Raw genomic sequence first — 13734 nt, forward strand, 5'->3', positions numbered from 1 at the left:
AGGGGGGGAGAGAGAGAGTGTCAGAGAGAGAGAGGGGGGAGAGAGAGAGTGTCAGAGAGAGAGAGAGAGAGGGGGGAGAGAGAGATTGTCAGAGAGAGAGAGGGGGAGAGAGAGTGTGTGTGTGAGAGAGAGAGACAGAGAGACAGAGAAAGGGAGAGGGAGAGAGAGAGGCAGGAGAGAGAGAGAGACAGGCAGGAGAGAGAGAGTGACAGAGGGAGAGAGTGAAAGAGTGAAAGAGAGAGAGAGTGAGAGAGAGTGACGGAAGTCTGACTTTTTTTCGCGCCACAGGCAGGACGCGGGAAAACGACGCTCAGCTAACCTGAACTAGCCACTGATAGACCAGATACTCGGCAAACTAGTTGATAAGGTGAGTAACCTTTGTGTCGAAACTAAGTAGATAAAAAGGTAAGATATGTCTGCCGAAAGCGTCAGAAATTATCCGAGTTAATATCTGAAATTAAGATTTAATGATTGTTAAAGTTTAGTTTACCTCTTGGCAGCTGTATTGTTCAAATACAGCTTTGGCTAACTACCTCTGCTTGAGTTATTCTGTGTAATATGTGCAATTATAACAAGTCATGATATGTAATAAAGCACCAATCTTTGAAGCAAGAAACTAATATTTAAATTTATGAATACTGTTCAAAACTGTAAATTTAGAAGTTTTTGGAATAGCAACTAGCTTGTGTTGAGCTTCATGTTCACTCACTGTGTGGATAGTGAATACACTATTTTGTGTAAGAAATCTGAGTGATTTTTGTGAAAATGTATAATAATAGTTATCACTCACATTTATTCTGCTATTTACCTTTATTAATGGTATTCATGTCCTCAGTATGAGGGACAAAAAATGACTAAAGTATAAATAAATTAATAAATGTTGGGAGAAATGCATACAATAATGTATAAATAAACAAATAATTAAATAAATGCATCAATAAATATATAAATGCTGAAAACAATACATCAATGGATAAATAATAAATACACTTTGTTAATGAAAAAGGCTATTTATATATTTTTACATGTATTTATTCATTTATTAGCGTATTTCCACAGTTATATATGTATCAATGCATACATTTCCACATTAATTGAGTTATTAATTTATTTCTGTATTTTTACATTTACACATCTATTTATTTCCAGTGTCCAGGTTGTAAGAGGAAAAGTATATATATAAATTTGCTTCTGTCTGTTTTTCTAAATTGACCAATCCTACTTCAGTAATGTTAGGATGGCCCACTTAATTTACATATTTACTTTTCCTTGTCCAACATGGACACAGAAATACATAAATAAATATATGAATATATTTATTTATGTATTTATTGATGCATTTATTTAATTAATTAATTATTTATTTATACTTTAGTCATCTTTTGTCCCTCATACTCAGTGGGTGTTAAGCTGCACGATTTAGTTGTGTCACTGTGACAGTAATGAGGTCACTGTCGGAGGTCAGTGAGTAGTTAGCTAAATATTTTTTTAAGAGTGCTGTATGAGTTAACTATATAGTCCTCGAAACAGAACTCAATGTTTAGGGAGTAAGGATTGAGTGTATGATTTTGGACATATTAGCCTTGCTGTGGCTGGCTCACTGCTTTTATAGCACCAATTTATAACAAATATTATCTCAAGACACAAAAGAACAGGTTCAAGACCTTACTCTTTGTTATATTATCTACAAAGACCCAGCATTAATCCATCATGAGCAACATTTTATTAAAGTAACAGTGGCAAAGAAAACTTCCTTTAGGCAGAAACCTCAAGCAGAACCAGACTTATGATGAACAGACTCCTGAGACTGTGCTGGACTTGGAAAGTGGGATAGAGGGAGATGCAGGAAGAAGAAAAACCTGTTGTGATATGATGTAACAACAAACCTAAACGGCAGCTAAAACTGTAAACAACTTGCTAAAAGAGGTGAACTTGATGCCTAATGTAATATTATAAAAAAGGGAGGTGTTTGTCAAAATATTACTAACTGTGGAATCCTTCATTTATTTTACAAATAGTTCCACAGATCTCATTTGATTATATAAGCATTGAAATGTACGTCTTGTTTGACATGGTGGTCTATCAGGAAACAGACACATCACATGGTTGATGCCTTCACATTCATGTTTTAAAGTTTCCTTTTTACTTTTGGTTGATCGGGGAGGGGGGAGCACAGGTGTGAGACATAGGTTTTTCATTCAAAAGAAATATATGTGAGTCGTAGTTGAAAAATCAGAGGTGTAAATTATGAAGTTAATGCGGGCTGCATTCCATTTAGCTGCTGCGGTTTCAGGTATTGTGCCTGTCTGCCCACTGTTATTCTTCCATGGTTGACAGGGACATTTTAACAGGAAGCAGACATTGTTAATGCCTTTAGTAACACCTGTGCTTTTCCATATGTGACAAGGCAATATCTCCGGTGTGAAAAAGGCCTATTATGCTCATTGTGACAAAGCTAGCATTGTCAGAGAGTGATGCGCCACAGCTTCTGATAAGGGTGTTAGAAAAGGGATGCGACAGTGGCATTTCTTTGTTCTGTTTTGTGTATCAGCATCATGATGTGTTACAATCTGTTCGATATCAGAACTCATTGAATATTATGTTGCTGTCTTCCATATTTTTTCCAAAGGTCTAAAGCTGAATAACTTCCATATGTATTGATCTGCAAGTTTGATGTAAGGTGAGTTGTTGAAGCTTTTATACATCAGAGCACATCGACTGCCGAGTATCAGAATCCTTCCTGTAATGATTGCATTTATTTTAATAGACTAACACTTATTGATCCTAGCAGCATGGCTATCATGTGGCACATTTACACTAACGCTGTTTCTATTTAAGGTTTAGAAGAAAGAAGACAATGGATCAAATCTCACAAGACGATATCAGTCCACCAACTGACAGCAAACTTTATTCACCACTCTCCACCAAACGACCAAGAATAGATTGTTCAATGCCAGAGGAACACAGTGAGAAAAGCAGGTTTGACTTTCCTGAGCTTTTGACATTTCGGAAAACCTTCAACGCACAATTATCCACAAACATGTTGCAGAAGAGTGCTGGTGTACAATGTAGGGGTATGGATTTTGTAAAACCTGAAACTCAACCACAAGACTCTAATTTTCTCGTCAACCCGATAACTACGTCATCCACTTCAGACAATGACGAAGCAAACACAGGATCATCTAATGCCTGTTTTGTTGCTCCTGAAAGAACTGTCCCCCTGGTGAAAGATGAGGAGCCTCCTCTTAAAGAAACTGACAAGCTCAGCTCATACCCGCCAGATGATGCAGGTGGGGCATTAGCAGAGTCTCACTCTTTAAAAGACGTCAGCGCTGACAAGTCCAGTCATCCTGATTGCGACCGTCTGGGGAAATCACTTGGAGACGAGACCCCCTGCGGTTGCAATCTTCCTGCTGGAGATGACAGAGATGGGAGACAGGTGCAAAATAGTGTCAGTCAAATCCAAGCATTCAGCCTCAGTTCAAGTGATGAGGAGGTCAGATGTCTGTCTGATTGCACTTACGATGTCACACTTTGTGACACAGGTTTCTATAACACATGGAGCCAATCTGCTGAAGCTGAAGAGAGTAATCAGAGGGATGGTGAGGATGGATTTAGTGAGAACGTACTTTTAAGCAAGGTAAAGGAAGAGGCTAACAGTCTCATATCTTTCATTGATTATGCAAACTCTGAATCATTCTACTCAATCCCTGAAGAGGATCCCTCAGGGAAGATGGCAGAAGGTGTAAAAGATAAGGAAGAAATATTAGACTTGCAGATTTGTGCAAATGAAAATGTTGCTGCCTGCGATTGGGAAACAAAAGCGCAAGTAAATGAAAATGGAATGAGCAAAAACTCAATTCCTTCTGCTGCTGAGTGGGCTGAGGGATCAGTTCTTTCTCATGATATGGTATTAGCCACAAATATTGTAACTGAGACTGTCAGTCTTGAAGCCGATGACTTCTGTGGGGCAAAAGAAGCCTGTGCTGCTGGCAAGATGATAGCCAAAACTGAGAGTGAAACGGCTGATCACACAACAGAGGCTCCAATGTCGTCAAGAATCAGTCAAGAGCCGACTGAAGGAGATAATGATGCGGGCCCAGTCGGTGTAATTGACCCTGCAATCTGGAGTGAAAGTGACAGGGAGGCTAGGCAGAAGTGCTGTAACTCAGAGAGCACTGAAGGTGTACAATTATCTCCATTTGTAAAAATCCGTGAGATAGAAATACCTCTCTGTCCTGACGTCCAGCCATCACAGGAGGATTCAGGTCTTGATCAAAGCAGAACACACCTGTGCGAAGATGAAAAAGAGGGCACATGTCAGACATACACAGAACCACAACCATGTCCCAACACCACAGAAAATATACACAACAATACAAGCAATGACGACAACTGTCAGTGGAAGTCCACTCCTCCTGCTGGGGACAAAACACAAGGGAGCCCCGACGCTGTGGGACATCCTTCAACAGAGCAGGACCAGTCTGGTCTTTTGCCTGACAGTCTAGACCACCTGCTGACACAGGAGGTTGAATATTTATGGGCTGAGATTGCAGAGATGTACGGATTGACTGAGATAAACGAAAGAGAAGACACAACAAGATATGAAATGAAAAGTGATGAACAAAGAAAAGAAGAACACTCAGTGGACTCAAAGGTCAAACCTCTGCAGCAAAGTGAAAAACACAAAGAAGACCCATGTGAAATGTCTGTTGGTGAGTTCTTTAATGAGTGGGAAGAGATCAAAATAAGTAACACGGGCAAAAACTTAACTCATATTGAATTGGGAAATACCCTTGAATGCTTGTGTGATCACCCATACAGTGCTGTAATACCAGTGATTGAAGTGACAACAGAGGGAAATGAAAGAAAAGAAGAGGAGGAAAATGGTGTTAAAGACATCTCAGCAATGTCAGTGGAAGTAGTGGACAGTCAACAGAAAGAAGACCAAACCGAGGTTTCACCTGATGAATGTATCAGTGAACAGACAGAGGCTACCATGAGCAAACAGGGGGACACATTAATCCTCGATAGCCAACATGAACAATCAAACGAGCTCTGTGGTTTCTCTGATGACCAAATTGGACCAAAGACAGACGCCCTCTTGTCTTTGACTTTTCCTCCCCCCAGTAATGCATTCGTCCCAGCGACACAAGAATTGAGACATTCACAAAATGCTGACAAAAACCCCACAGCCATCATATGCAGTGACAGATTTTCCCCAGCGTCATCTGCCTTCACGTTTTGTGCCCACGTATCGGGGGCTTTTGACACTTTCGAAAAGATCCAGCTCTCACTAGAGGATGACGGTGATAATGATGCTGGTTTCAGCAACAACCCTCTGCTCAGCAGCCTGTCTGTGCAGCTGCTGAAAACACCCCAGCAACAGCTCAACCACCTCAAGCTAGAGGCCGAGAGCAGCGAGCACGAGGAGGTGCCACAAGAGGAGGATGACGAGGGCAAGGAGGAGGATGTGGAAAGATTTGAGTGTCACACTGACTACATGGCAAATGGATTATCAAGCTGTGATTACAGTTGTGATGAACTTTCTAACCCTATCTCAGCAGCAGATGTTCCTATTCCCGGCCTGACGGAGCACAAGCCTAACTGTGAATCAGCCTTTAAATCCTCTGAGGGCATCCAGGATGAGTTACAGCCACAGTCAATGTCCTGCATTGCTTCCTCTAAATGTGACAGTCCAGCCTCTGATGTGAACAACAAACCCAAGTTTGAGATGAAGAAAGAATTTGACAACGTCCTGAAGGAGCTGAACTTGTTTTTTGATGTCAGTAAAAGTGAGTTTGGAGGCTACAGCAGAGAATCCTCACCGGTGCAATGTAGTGATGTCACTGAAGTGTGGGAGAGCGACCCCACAGACTTCAAAGAACCTCTCAGAGGATGCCAAAAAGACACTTCATCAGGTAACTACAAAAACAATAAGAACAATAATACAACAATAGTATGGTCGTAAATAACAATAGTTGAAGACTAATTCCAGCAGTATTCACAGCTCACATGAGGTACAGATACAGCAGTAAGCCCAATAAAAGACTTTCACACCCGCTCTGATCAAATCTCATCTCAATGTTTCTTTAATTAATTCTTTACACAATATGATATTTAAATGCTTACGTTGAACACTACAACCTTAGTAATGGAGATCATATGAAAGCTATAATTCCTAGAAGAACATTATTTTCTCCTGCTGACTGTTGTATCAACATTCATACAGAAATCACAGAAGAGAATCTCCTTTGGGATTTAACGGCTCATTACCCTTCTTCACAAAATGTCACAGCAGTACAAAGAGTTGATATTTATGTTTTTTACTCACAAACCATAACTGGGGAATAAGAAGGTCACATATTATCCTCCTCTGCAGTAATTGTAAATAAGTCTCAGAGCTCCTCTAAATATGTCTGTGAAGTTTCTTGTTCTAAATCCTCTCTGATCCTGTATTTGATCATGTCTATAAACCCCTCTATTTCCGACCTGCTCAGAACAGGCTGTTTCTGTGTCTGTACCTTTAAATGTAAATGAGCTGTGTCTGACCACGCCCCCTCTCTGGAAGGGATTTGGCTTTCTCACTCCATTGTCCTATGGTTTACGGTGCGAAGGCAGACTCAGAGGGCAGAACAAACACCTAGCTGTGGGAGGGGTTACTTCCCTTTGTGATGTCATGAAGAAAAAATCTCCAAACAGCCTGTTTGAGCACACATTTTCTGAAAAGTGGGGCAGGCAAAAAATGCAGAGGATGGACTTTTCTCATGATTGGGGGGTTTGTAGACAGATTTGGGACACATAAGTGTGAGAAAACCATGGTGCAATGTATTTTTTACAACATGTGACCTTTAATATTAATATATACAACTGTGTTATGGGGGAATAGGCGTATTGTTTTAATTATATTATACTTTATTTTATTTTTATTTTTTTTAATCTTGCAGAAAGTTTTGTATCATTTTCTGGTAACTTCATGGTAAAACAAGATTAAAGGAATAATTACACCGGGCTAATAACATCCTACTAATCTGAATCCCACGAGGATTTGTTCAAAAATTTGCTTATGGGGTGTTTTTAGGCAGTTTTTATGTTGGACAGACCCAGACTGCCTATTTGCCTCAGATTCCTGTATCAGTGCTAAAATAAGCTTCTCTGCTGATGGCTGTAGCCTGAAACAGAGCGGAGAGCAGTATTGATCTTCTTATTTCACTCAAGTCATTCCAACCTAGTGAGCTTTAAACTGCTGTATGCCTGCAACATGCTGGGATTTTTACATTTCACAGTATGGGAAAAACAATTTTAGGCTTGAGAAGTTTTGGTATACGGCCAATTACATTGGAATCAGTACCTCCATACAAATTTAACCAAATGACATTCAAGAAGTGGTCAGCTAGTGTCAGATAATTCACTTAGGTAGTAAGGAGCTTTGAACCGCATTAATGATCTCTAATGACACAGTATGAAACCACACACACACTGCTCTGACTCTGCTGTGTCTTGCCTCTGTCTGTGCTTTAGATGATGTTGATGAAGTCCGCACTTTGGATGAGTGTGTGAGCGATCCAGTGGTGTCTTGTACCCCTGGCAGTGGTGATGATGAGCAGGAAGTGCCCCTTGGCAGCTGCCAGGAAGCGCCCATGTACACTGCAGAGACACACAGAGGTTTGTAGTTTACTCGTGAAAAACAAAGACAACTACATAAAAACTTAATTTATAAAGACATAGAACTCAACAATCTTTGAAGATAATGAGAATGCCAATTTAAAGTCTAATTACCTTTTTTAACTAGAAAATTCTTCAAAGCAAATTCTAAAACATTCAAATGAGGAGCCATTACGTGGACGTAGTTTAATTAGAGCCTACTTTTCTGTCCCTCCATTGTTTTGCAGCATTGCCTCGTTAACACTGTTTTTCCAGAGTGTTGGTGATAGACTCATCGAGGTCAGCCAGGTTAATTCAGAGAAGAAATACAATTATTGATTTGTCTTTTTCAAGTTGACGCAGCTTTCTCTCATGAATGTTCAAATATTAATTTCTTCTTCCCCAATAAGCTGCAGTGGGACGATAACACCGCCGTGAAATGTAGTTTAAGGGTACAGAAACAAATGAGACGGTGCTGTGTCTTTTTTTCTTTCAGAGCCCCAGGAGATGGAGTCCAAAAAGAAAACGTGGTCTCCGTCCTTCATGTGTCAAACATTCCTGGAACAACTGAGCCACAGTGAGTATCTTCTTGTTGTAGCAGAAACGCCCCTTCACTGTGAATATTTACTGTGGAAAATGTAAAGGAGCTCTGTTTCTGCATTAACTAGCGTTGTTTGACACGTACCTAGCGGCAGTGATTATTGGCATTAATAAACAGAAATGATCATGTTTGTCCCTAATAGTCTTGTTTTCTGCTAAAGGTCATCAGTAGTCATTTCAGTTTATTCAAAACCAGTGTTGGGACCAACGCGTTGCTATTTAACACGTCACTGTAACACTAAAAACTATATGGGTGTTGGGTGGGGGTTGTTGATGCTGTATAAATCCAATGATGAAATTGCGAAACAGACTGTGGATTATTCTACCGTTTAATCGGGCGAGGTCAGACAGTTACAACAGAACACAAATTGTTAACAATCACGAACTGACAAAGTTCAGACTGAACAGACTTGCTTATATTCTGCTAGAAGGTACATCCTACAAATTCTTGTCCACTTGGATATATCTCTATAAGGCAAGAAAGAAGACAGCAGCTTGACTCGTAAATGTCAGACATATACATTTCACTTTTAGCAAACCTTTGCTTACATCAGACAGTTGGCTCCAAACCAAATATAACTGCTGCTATGACATGTTTTACATAGATATGGTTACAGCTTCAACCTAAGAGAAGAGTTACTCTTAGATGGTAGACAGATTTAAACGGTTCATTCACAAAGTTACCAAAATGTATGAATTCATGAAAATTCGTACTAACAATGGGGTATGGATTAGTTGCTTTCCAGATTCAATAACGCCGTTACAGTTACTGACATTTAAAAGTACTCGTTAGTCGCTACGTCATGTGAAACAGCCGACAACAAGCAGACGAGGTCAGCACAGCTGCATCCTGGGAGAAAGAACGTCACATGCTGTAAACGGACACAGACAGGCGATCATTCAGACGTGAGCTCTCCGTCTAGGAAATACTGACATTATTTCCCCCCTGCTCGAGTTAAACGACAAGAATATAGCGGGGAGTTGGAGTCTATGAGAAGAAAGGAAAACTTGTCTCACAAGAAAGAAATACCGAACAATAGCACACGTCTACTAAGCTAGCTGTCAGAGAGCACGGTGCTGCAAACTTCATAGACCGAGGTGCAGCTCCCGTTAGCTCTGCAGTCCATACAAACAGCCAGCTTGATTTAAAACACTGCCTGCTCCACAATCTGTAAGCGTGACTATAGACTGATACACAGGTAAGATGTTGTTGGTGGCGTGCTTCATATTAGAGGTTAAATCAGTAAAATACCTACAAATTGAAAATGACGACAGTGTTATTTTTGAAATATGCAATTGTCTAATCTCGATATATAATGTGAACATTAATATGAGGATTGAAGCAAATAAAGTAACTTTTATAACTCAGTAACAGCATCAGTGACTTTTTGAGTACACTTTAGTTACTACTTTTCAGTAACGTGCCCAACAGTTCATGACGAGTTATCATAGGAGCTTTAAACAATTAAAAATAGAATGTGTCATGGAAAAACAAACAATAAAGAAGCAAGTGACAGGCATGATCATTTCCAGTTGTGACATTTTATTCAGTGTCTCACAAGTCAAAGCTTTTCTTTCTTTCCTCTTATTTAGCTGGTTTCCACTTCTTCATGAACCCGTGTGTGTCTGATGGGGGTCAAATCAGCTATCTTTTGAATATTTAACAGGAGAGTCAGTACGACAACTTTCCTACTCTGAGATGAAATGTGTTCAACTCGTCAGTATGAGAAAATAAATCAGTCTTATAGCATGGCTTTCTGTCTCTGCACATTTAAAAGAATTCTGTTAAACTCTGCTAAAAGATTTAAAGTTCATTTTTTGTTCACCGCTGATATTTCCCAGAAAACAAATCCCGGCTTACCTACTGCATTATGTGGGATATCAGAATCACAATTGTTTGTTTTTTTTGCACATACAAGGAATTTGACTTAGTGTGGTGGAGTTGTAGCCCTTATATTCATAAGCTCTTCTCTGGTGTATGCTGACATAAAACTGTGTTAATGCACATAAACAGACAAACTGGACACACAGGACTGGTGCGTACAGTTATTTCATATTGTTGTGTTTTTGTGTGCAGAAGCACCAGAGCCAACCAGGAGACTGGAGCCTCTGAGAACGTGCACACGGCCGCTCCGAGTTGGACTTTCAAAGAAAGCCAAGACTAAACACCTTCACCGCCCACACCCCTACAGAGAAATGTCAGAAATGTAATCAGGATGATGTGCATGAGTTTAATGACGCGCTCTTTGTTGCCATGGCATTCGCTTTTTTACTGTGTTGCTCATATTTCAATCTTTTTTTGTGAGTCATTCATGTACATGTTGGATGGTATTACAGTCTACAAAATGTAAGTTCATCTCCTCGTGGGAAGTTTCCATAAAATCACAAGTGTGCTGCTGTTGGTCCACTGAGCAGCTCAACCGCAGCAGCCAGTGAGCGAGTGTCTCACCTGAGGACTGTTGATGAAAGAAGCCCGCTTCACTGCTGGGGAAATGGTTTCAAAGATATTTCCCCAGTATTTATTTATTTATTAACTATTTGTTTTCTGTATTTATCTATTTATATAATTGCTATTATTTCCAGACCTAAAGTGTTTTTTTAAAGTAGAAATCCTTGATGGTCTTATTTATATATTTATACCACTTTTAAATTCATATTTATAGGATTTAGCCATACATGAACACAGAACATGACCTACATTTAATGAATTGCATTAATGAAATATGTTAGCTTTGTATTCAGTGTTGTTGCATGCAACTGTTTGTACATGTTTACCTGTAGTTGTATTGATACAGTGTGCTGCTTGTTCAAGCTGTGTGTGGGCGTGTACGTTCTGTTTCTGTTCTGGTGTTAATGTTAAACTGTATGCAACGTATCCCTTTGTGGGAGGTGAGCTGAAGTTTCAAACCGGTCAATTCTCCAAAGAAATCAATAATTGATTTCAATATTAAATGTGTTATTCATGAATGTACGTCCCATGACTCTTTCTTTAGGCAACATAGATCCGTGTTCGTTACAGTGAAAAGCTTTTACTTCACCTCAAATGTTTTCACCTGTGGAGTTTGACACTTTTAGCAGAAAAGTGTTTTTTGTTATAAAGACAGTGAAGCGTTTTGCCTTTTAGAGATAGGACAGTGGATAGAGTCAGAAATCAGAGAGAGACACACAGGAAGGGAGCCACAGGTCTGATTTGTACCCGGGCTGCCCACTTGGAGGACTATGGCCTCTGTACATGGGGCATGTGCACTAACCGCTAGGCTACTATATTTCAATCCATACCAAGTGGTGTACCTAAAATATGCAGGCATGTTTTTGAATCTTAAGACATATGTAAAGCTGTTATTTCCATGACCCTTGGTTTCCTGAAGGCAGCATTAGGCTGTGTGTTAGCATAACACCAGGCTCTACACTTTAAAAACTTCTTGGTATACTTACTCTACTCTTTTTTTATCATACCAAACAAACACGTAAACACATTAGAAGTTAAGTAACAACTGAGGGACAACAAAACAAACTGCATTCTTTTATTTAAAATAATTGGTTATTCTAACATGGTTTCTAAAAACTTCTTGTGTCAGGTAACGAGTTTAACAGTGTTTCCAAAAAAAACATCAGGGAGAGAAGCCGAGTTGATTTGAACAGGGTCACAGCAGCGAACGCTTCAGTGGCTGTAGGCTGTGGACGTGACACCTCAGCTCTACTTATAATGATGCTAACAAGATGTTCTGTTTGGGTTTGTTTACCTGCCAAACACAGCTCCCTGAACGTTAACTATGTTTGTTTTATTCTTTAGCGTTTCTTTCCTAGAATATGCAGTGTATGTCAGAGACTGATCCAGTGAGCAGAGACAGGGAAACATAACCACATTCCCAGTGCATACATACGTTTAATGTGCCATGTTTAATGCAGCATCAGTCAAGTACACAAGTTAAAACAGAATGCTGGTTGCCAGCTCCCTGCTTCTTTACCTGCCAATCCATCTTTTTGTATTATTAAATCTGAAACGCACTTGTTTTATTAACCGTTAAGTCCTCTTTAAAAAGAAGCTGGGTGAAAAGGAGATGTGACCCATTTTTATAAAGCCTAATTTAGTTGAATGTAGTTTGTCATAACCCAGGATCAGTGAGCTGGACAAAGCCAGAGACGACACAGTTTTAAAGTAATTTTAATTCTAATAAAATGGAGAAAACTAAGGCAAAACATCCTAATAAAAGAATCTGCAGCAGTAAATCAGTGGTGACTGCGATCGTGAGTGCGTGTGATGTGTTGTGGAGGCAAAATGAAGACAACAAACCAAAGTTGGTGATGGCAAGAGAGAGAGGTAGACTGAGAAGCCAGCTTTAAATACCAAGGACCAGTCTTCCCAGTTGCATGAAATAAAAAGTTGATACGTGAATTAATAAGTATCTTAACATAAACAAAACATATTTTGCCCCCCATGTGATAACGAATATGACGCCATGTCGGCAAGTTGGGGAAATTATGGATCAAATGTAAACTGGTTGGAAGTGATGGACTAAGATGAGGTCGTTTATTTGTTTTGTTTGTATTGATGTGTTGTGGGGCTGTGTTGGTATTGGTTGTATATCTTACCTCTTGGAGTGTTATTATTTGAAGGATTTTTCATGTTAAAGGTGCTGTTGTCAGAATAATCAAAGCCATTTCATCACTGTTATACTCCGACGTTTTTAAGGATTTTGAAATGATTGTTTTGTCTTTTTTACATCTCTGAGTCCAAATGGCCTTTTTGGAGGGGCCCAGTTTGTTTCAATGAGTGAGGAGCCTCAGCTGGCAGACAGGCAAACACAAATCAAAAAGGACCAACGCCGCAGTATGGCTTTCCAGGTATAATTGGATGCAGAAGCAACACATTCAATCTGCCTTTTTAATCAGGCACAGACTTTGAAGGCTGGGCAAGATGAATTAGATTTTCTTTTGTGGTTCATAATATCATTGTCAGTTGCTTCTGAAGCGTATTTGCCCGGTTTATTTGCTGATTCATTTCAGCGCCTAATCTTCATGTGGACATTTTTTCCCTTTGGCTAAAAGCGTATTCTTCTCCGTGATTAGAGGTGAGAGTATGTTATTCCAATAAACTTTCCCATACATTATGAACATTCATTTTGTATTTGTGCAACAGCTCAGTGGTCCATCATTTGTATTCAATGAGATCAAACTTTCATTTGCTGGTGCTGGAACAGTAATCTATTGTTCTTTCTGAAAAACACAGGCTGCTAATGCTCCAGTTTCAGTTACACTAGAGGTGAACTGAAGTGGGTTACCTGTGTACTATTCTTTAATAATCATCAAGTTTTCACATTAAAGCTTGACAGAGGATGACAACATGTTTTTTAAGGCTGTGGAATCAATTCAAGATAGTTTAACTGTTGATGATCCAGATTATAGTTAGGGATTATATGTGAAAATAAACTTTATGAAATGATTTACAGGTTACATATTATGCAAAATTCACTTTACCATGTCTACCAT

General features: G+C 39.5%; 1 protein-coding gene across 1 annotated transcript; it reads left to right on the forward strand.

The window, feature by feature from the left end:
• Positions 1-201: 201 nt before the first annotated feature.
• Positions 202-11211, forward strand: LOC132985403 (uncharacterized). The gene is made up of 6 exons (XM_061052752.1): positions 202-367; positions 2630-2680; positions 2839-5921; positions 7522-7665; positions 8141-8221; positions 10322-11211. The coding sequence occupies exons 3-6, from the start codon at positions 2858-2860 to the stop codon at positions 10453-10455; spliced, it is 3423 nt and encodes a 1140-aa protein (XP_060908735.1). The 5' UTR covers positions 202-367; positions 2630-2680; positions 2839-2857; the 3' UTR covers positions 10456-11211.
• The last annotated feature ends 2523 nt before the right edge of the window (positions 11212-13734 follow it).

Source organism: Labrus mixtus, chromosome 12 (assembly GCF_963584025.1).
Source record: "Labrus mixtus chromosome 12, fLabMix1.1, whole genome shotgun sequence".
Taxonomy (NCBI): Eukaryota; Metazoa; Chordata; class Actinopteri; order Labriformes; family Labridae; genus Labrus; species Labrus mixtus.

Excerpts from the sequence above, each read along its gene's own strand:
- LOC132985403 (XM_061052752.1), top strand. The coding sequence starts at position 2,858 with ATGGATCAAATCTCACAAGACGATATCAGTCCACCAACTGACAGCAAA. Across the intron at positions 5,922-7,521 it reads CCAAAAAGACACTTCATCAG|ATGATGTTGATGAAGTCCGC; the intron begins GTAACTACAAAA and ends TCTGTGCTTTAG. Across the intron at positions 8,222-10,321 it reads CCTGGAACAACTGAGCCACA|AAGCACCAGAGCCAACCAGG; the intron begins GTGAGTATCTTC and ends TTTTGTGTGCAG.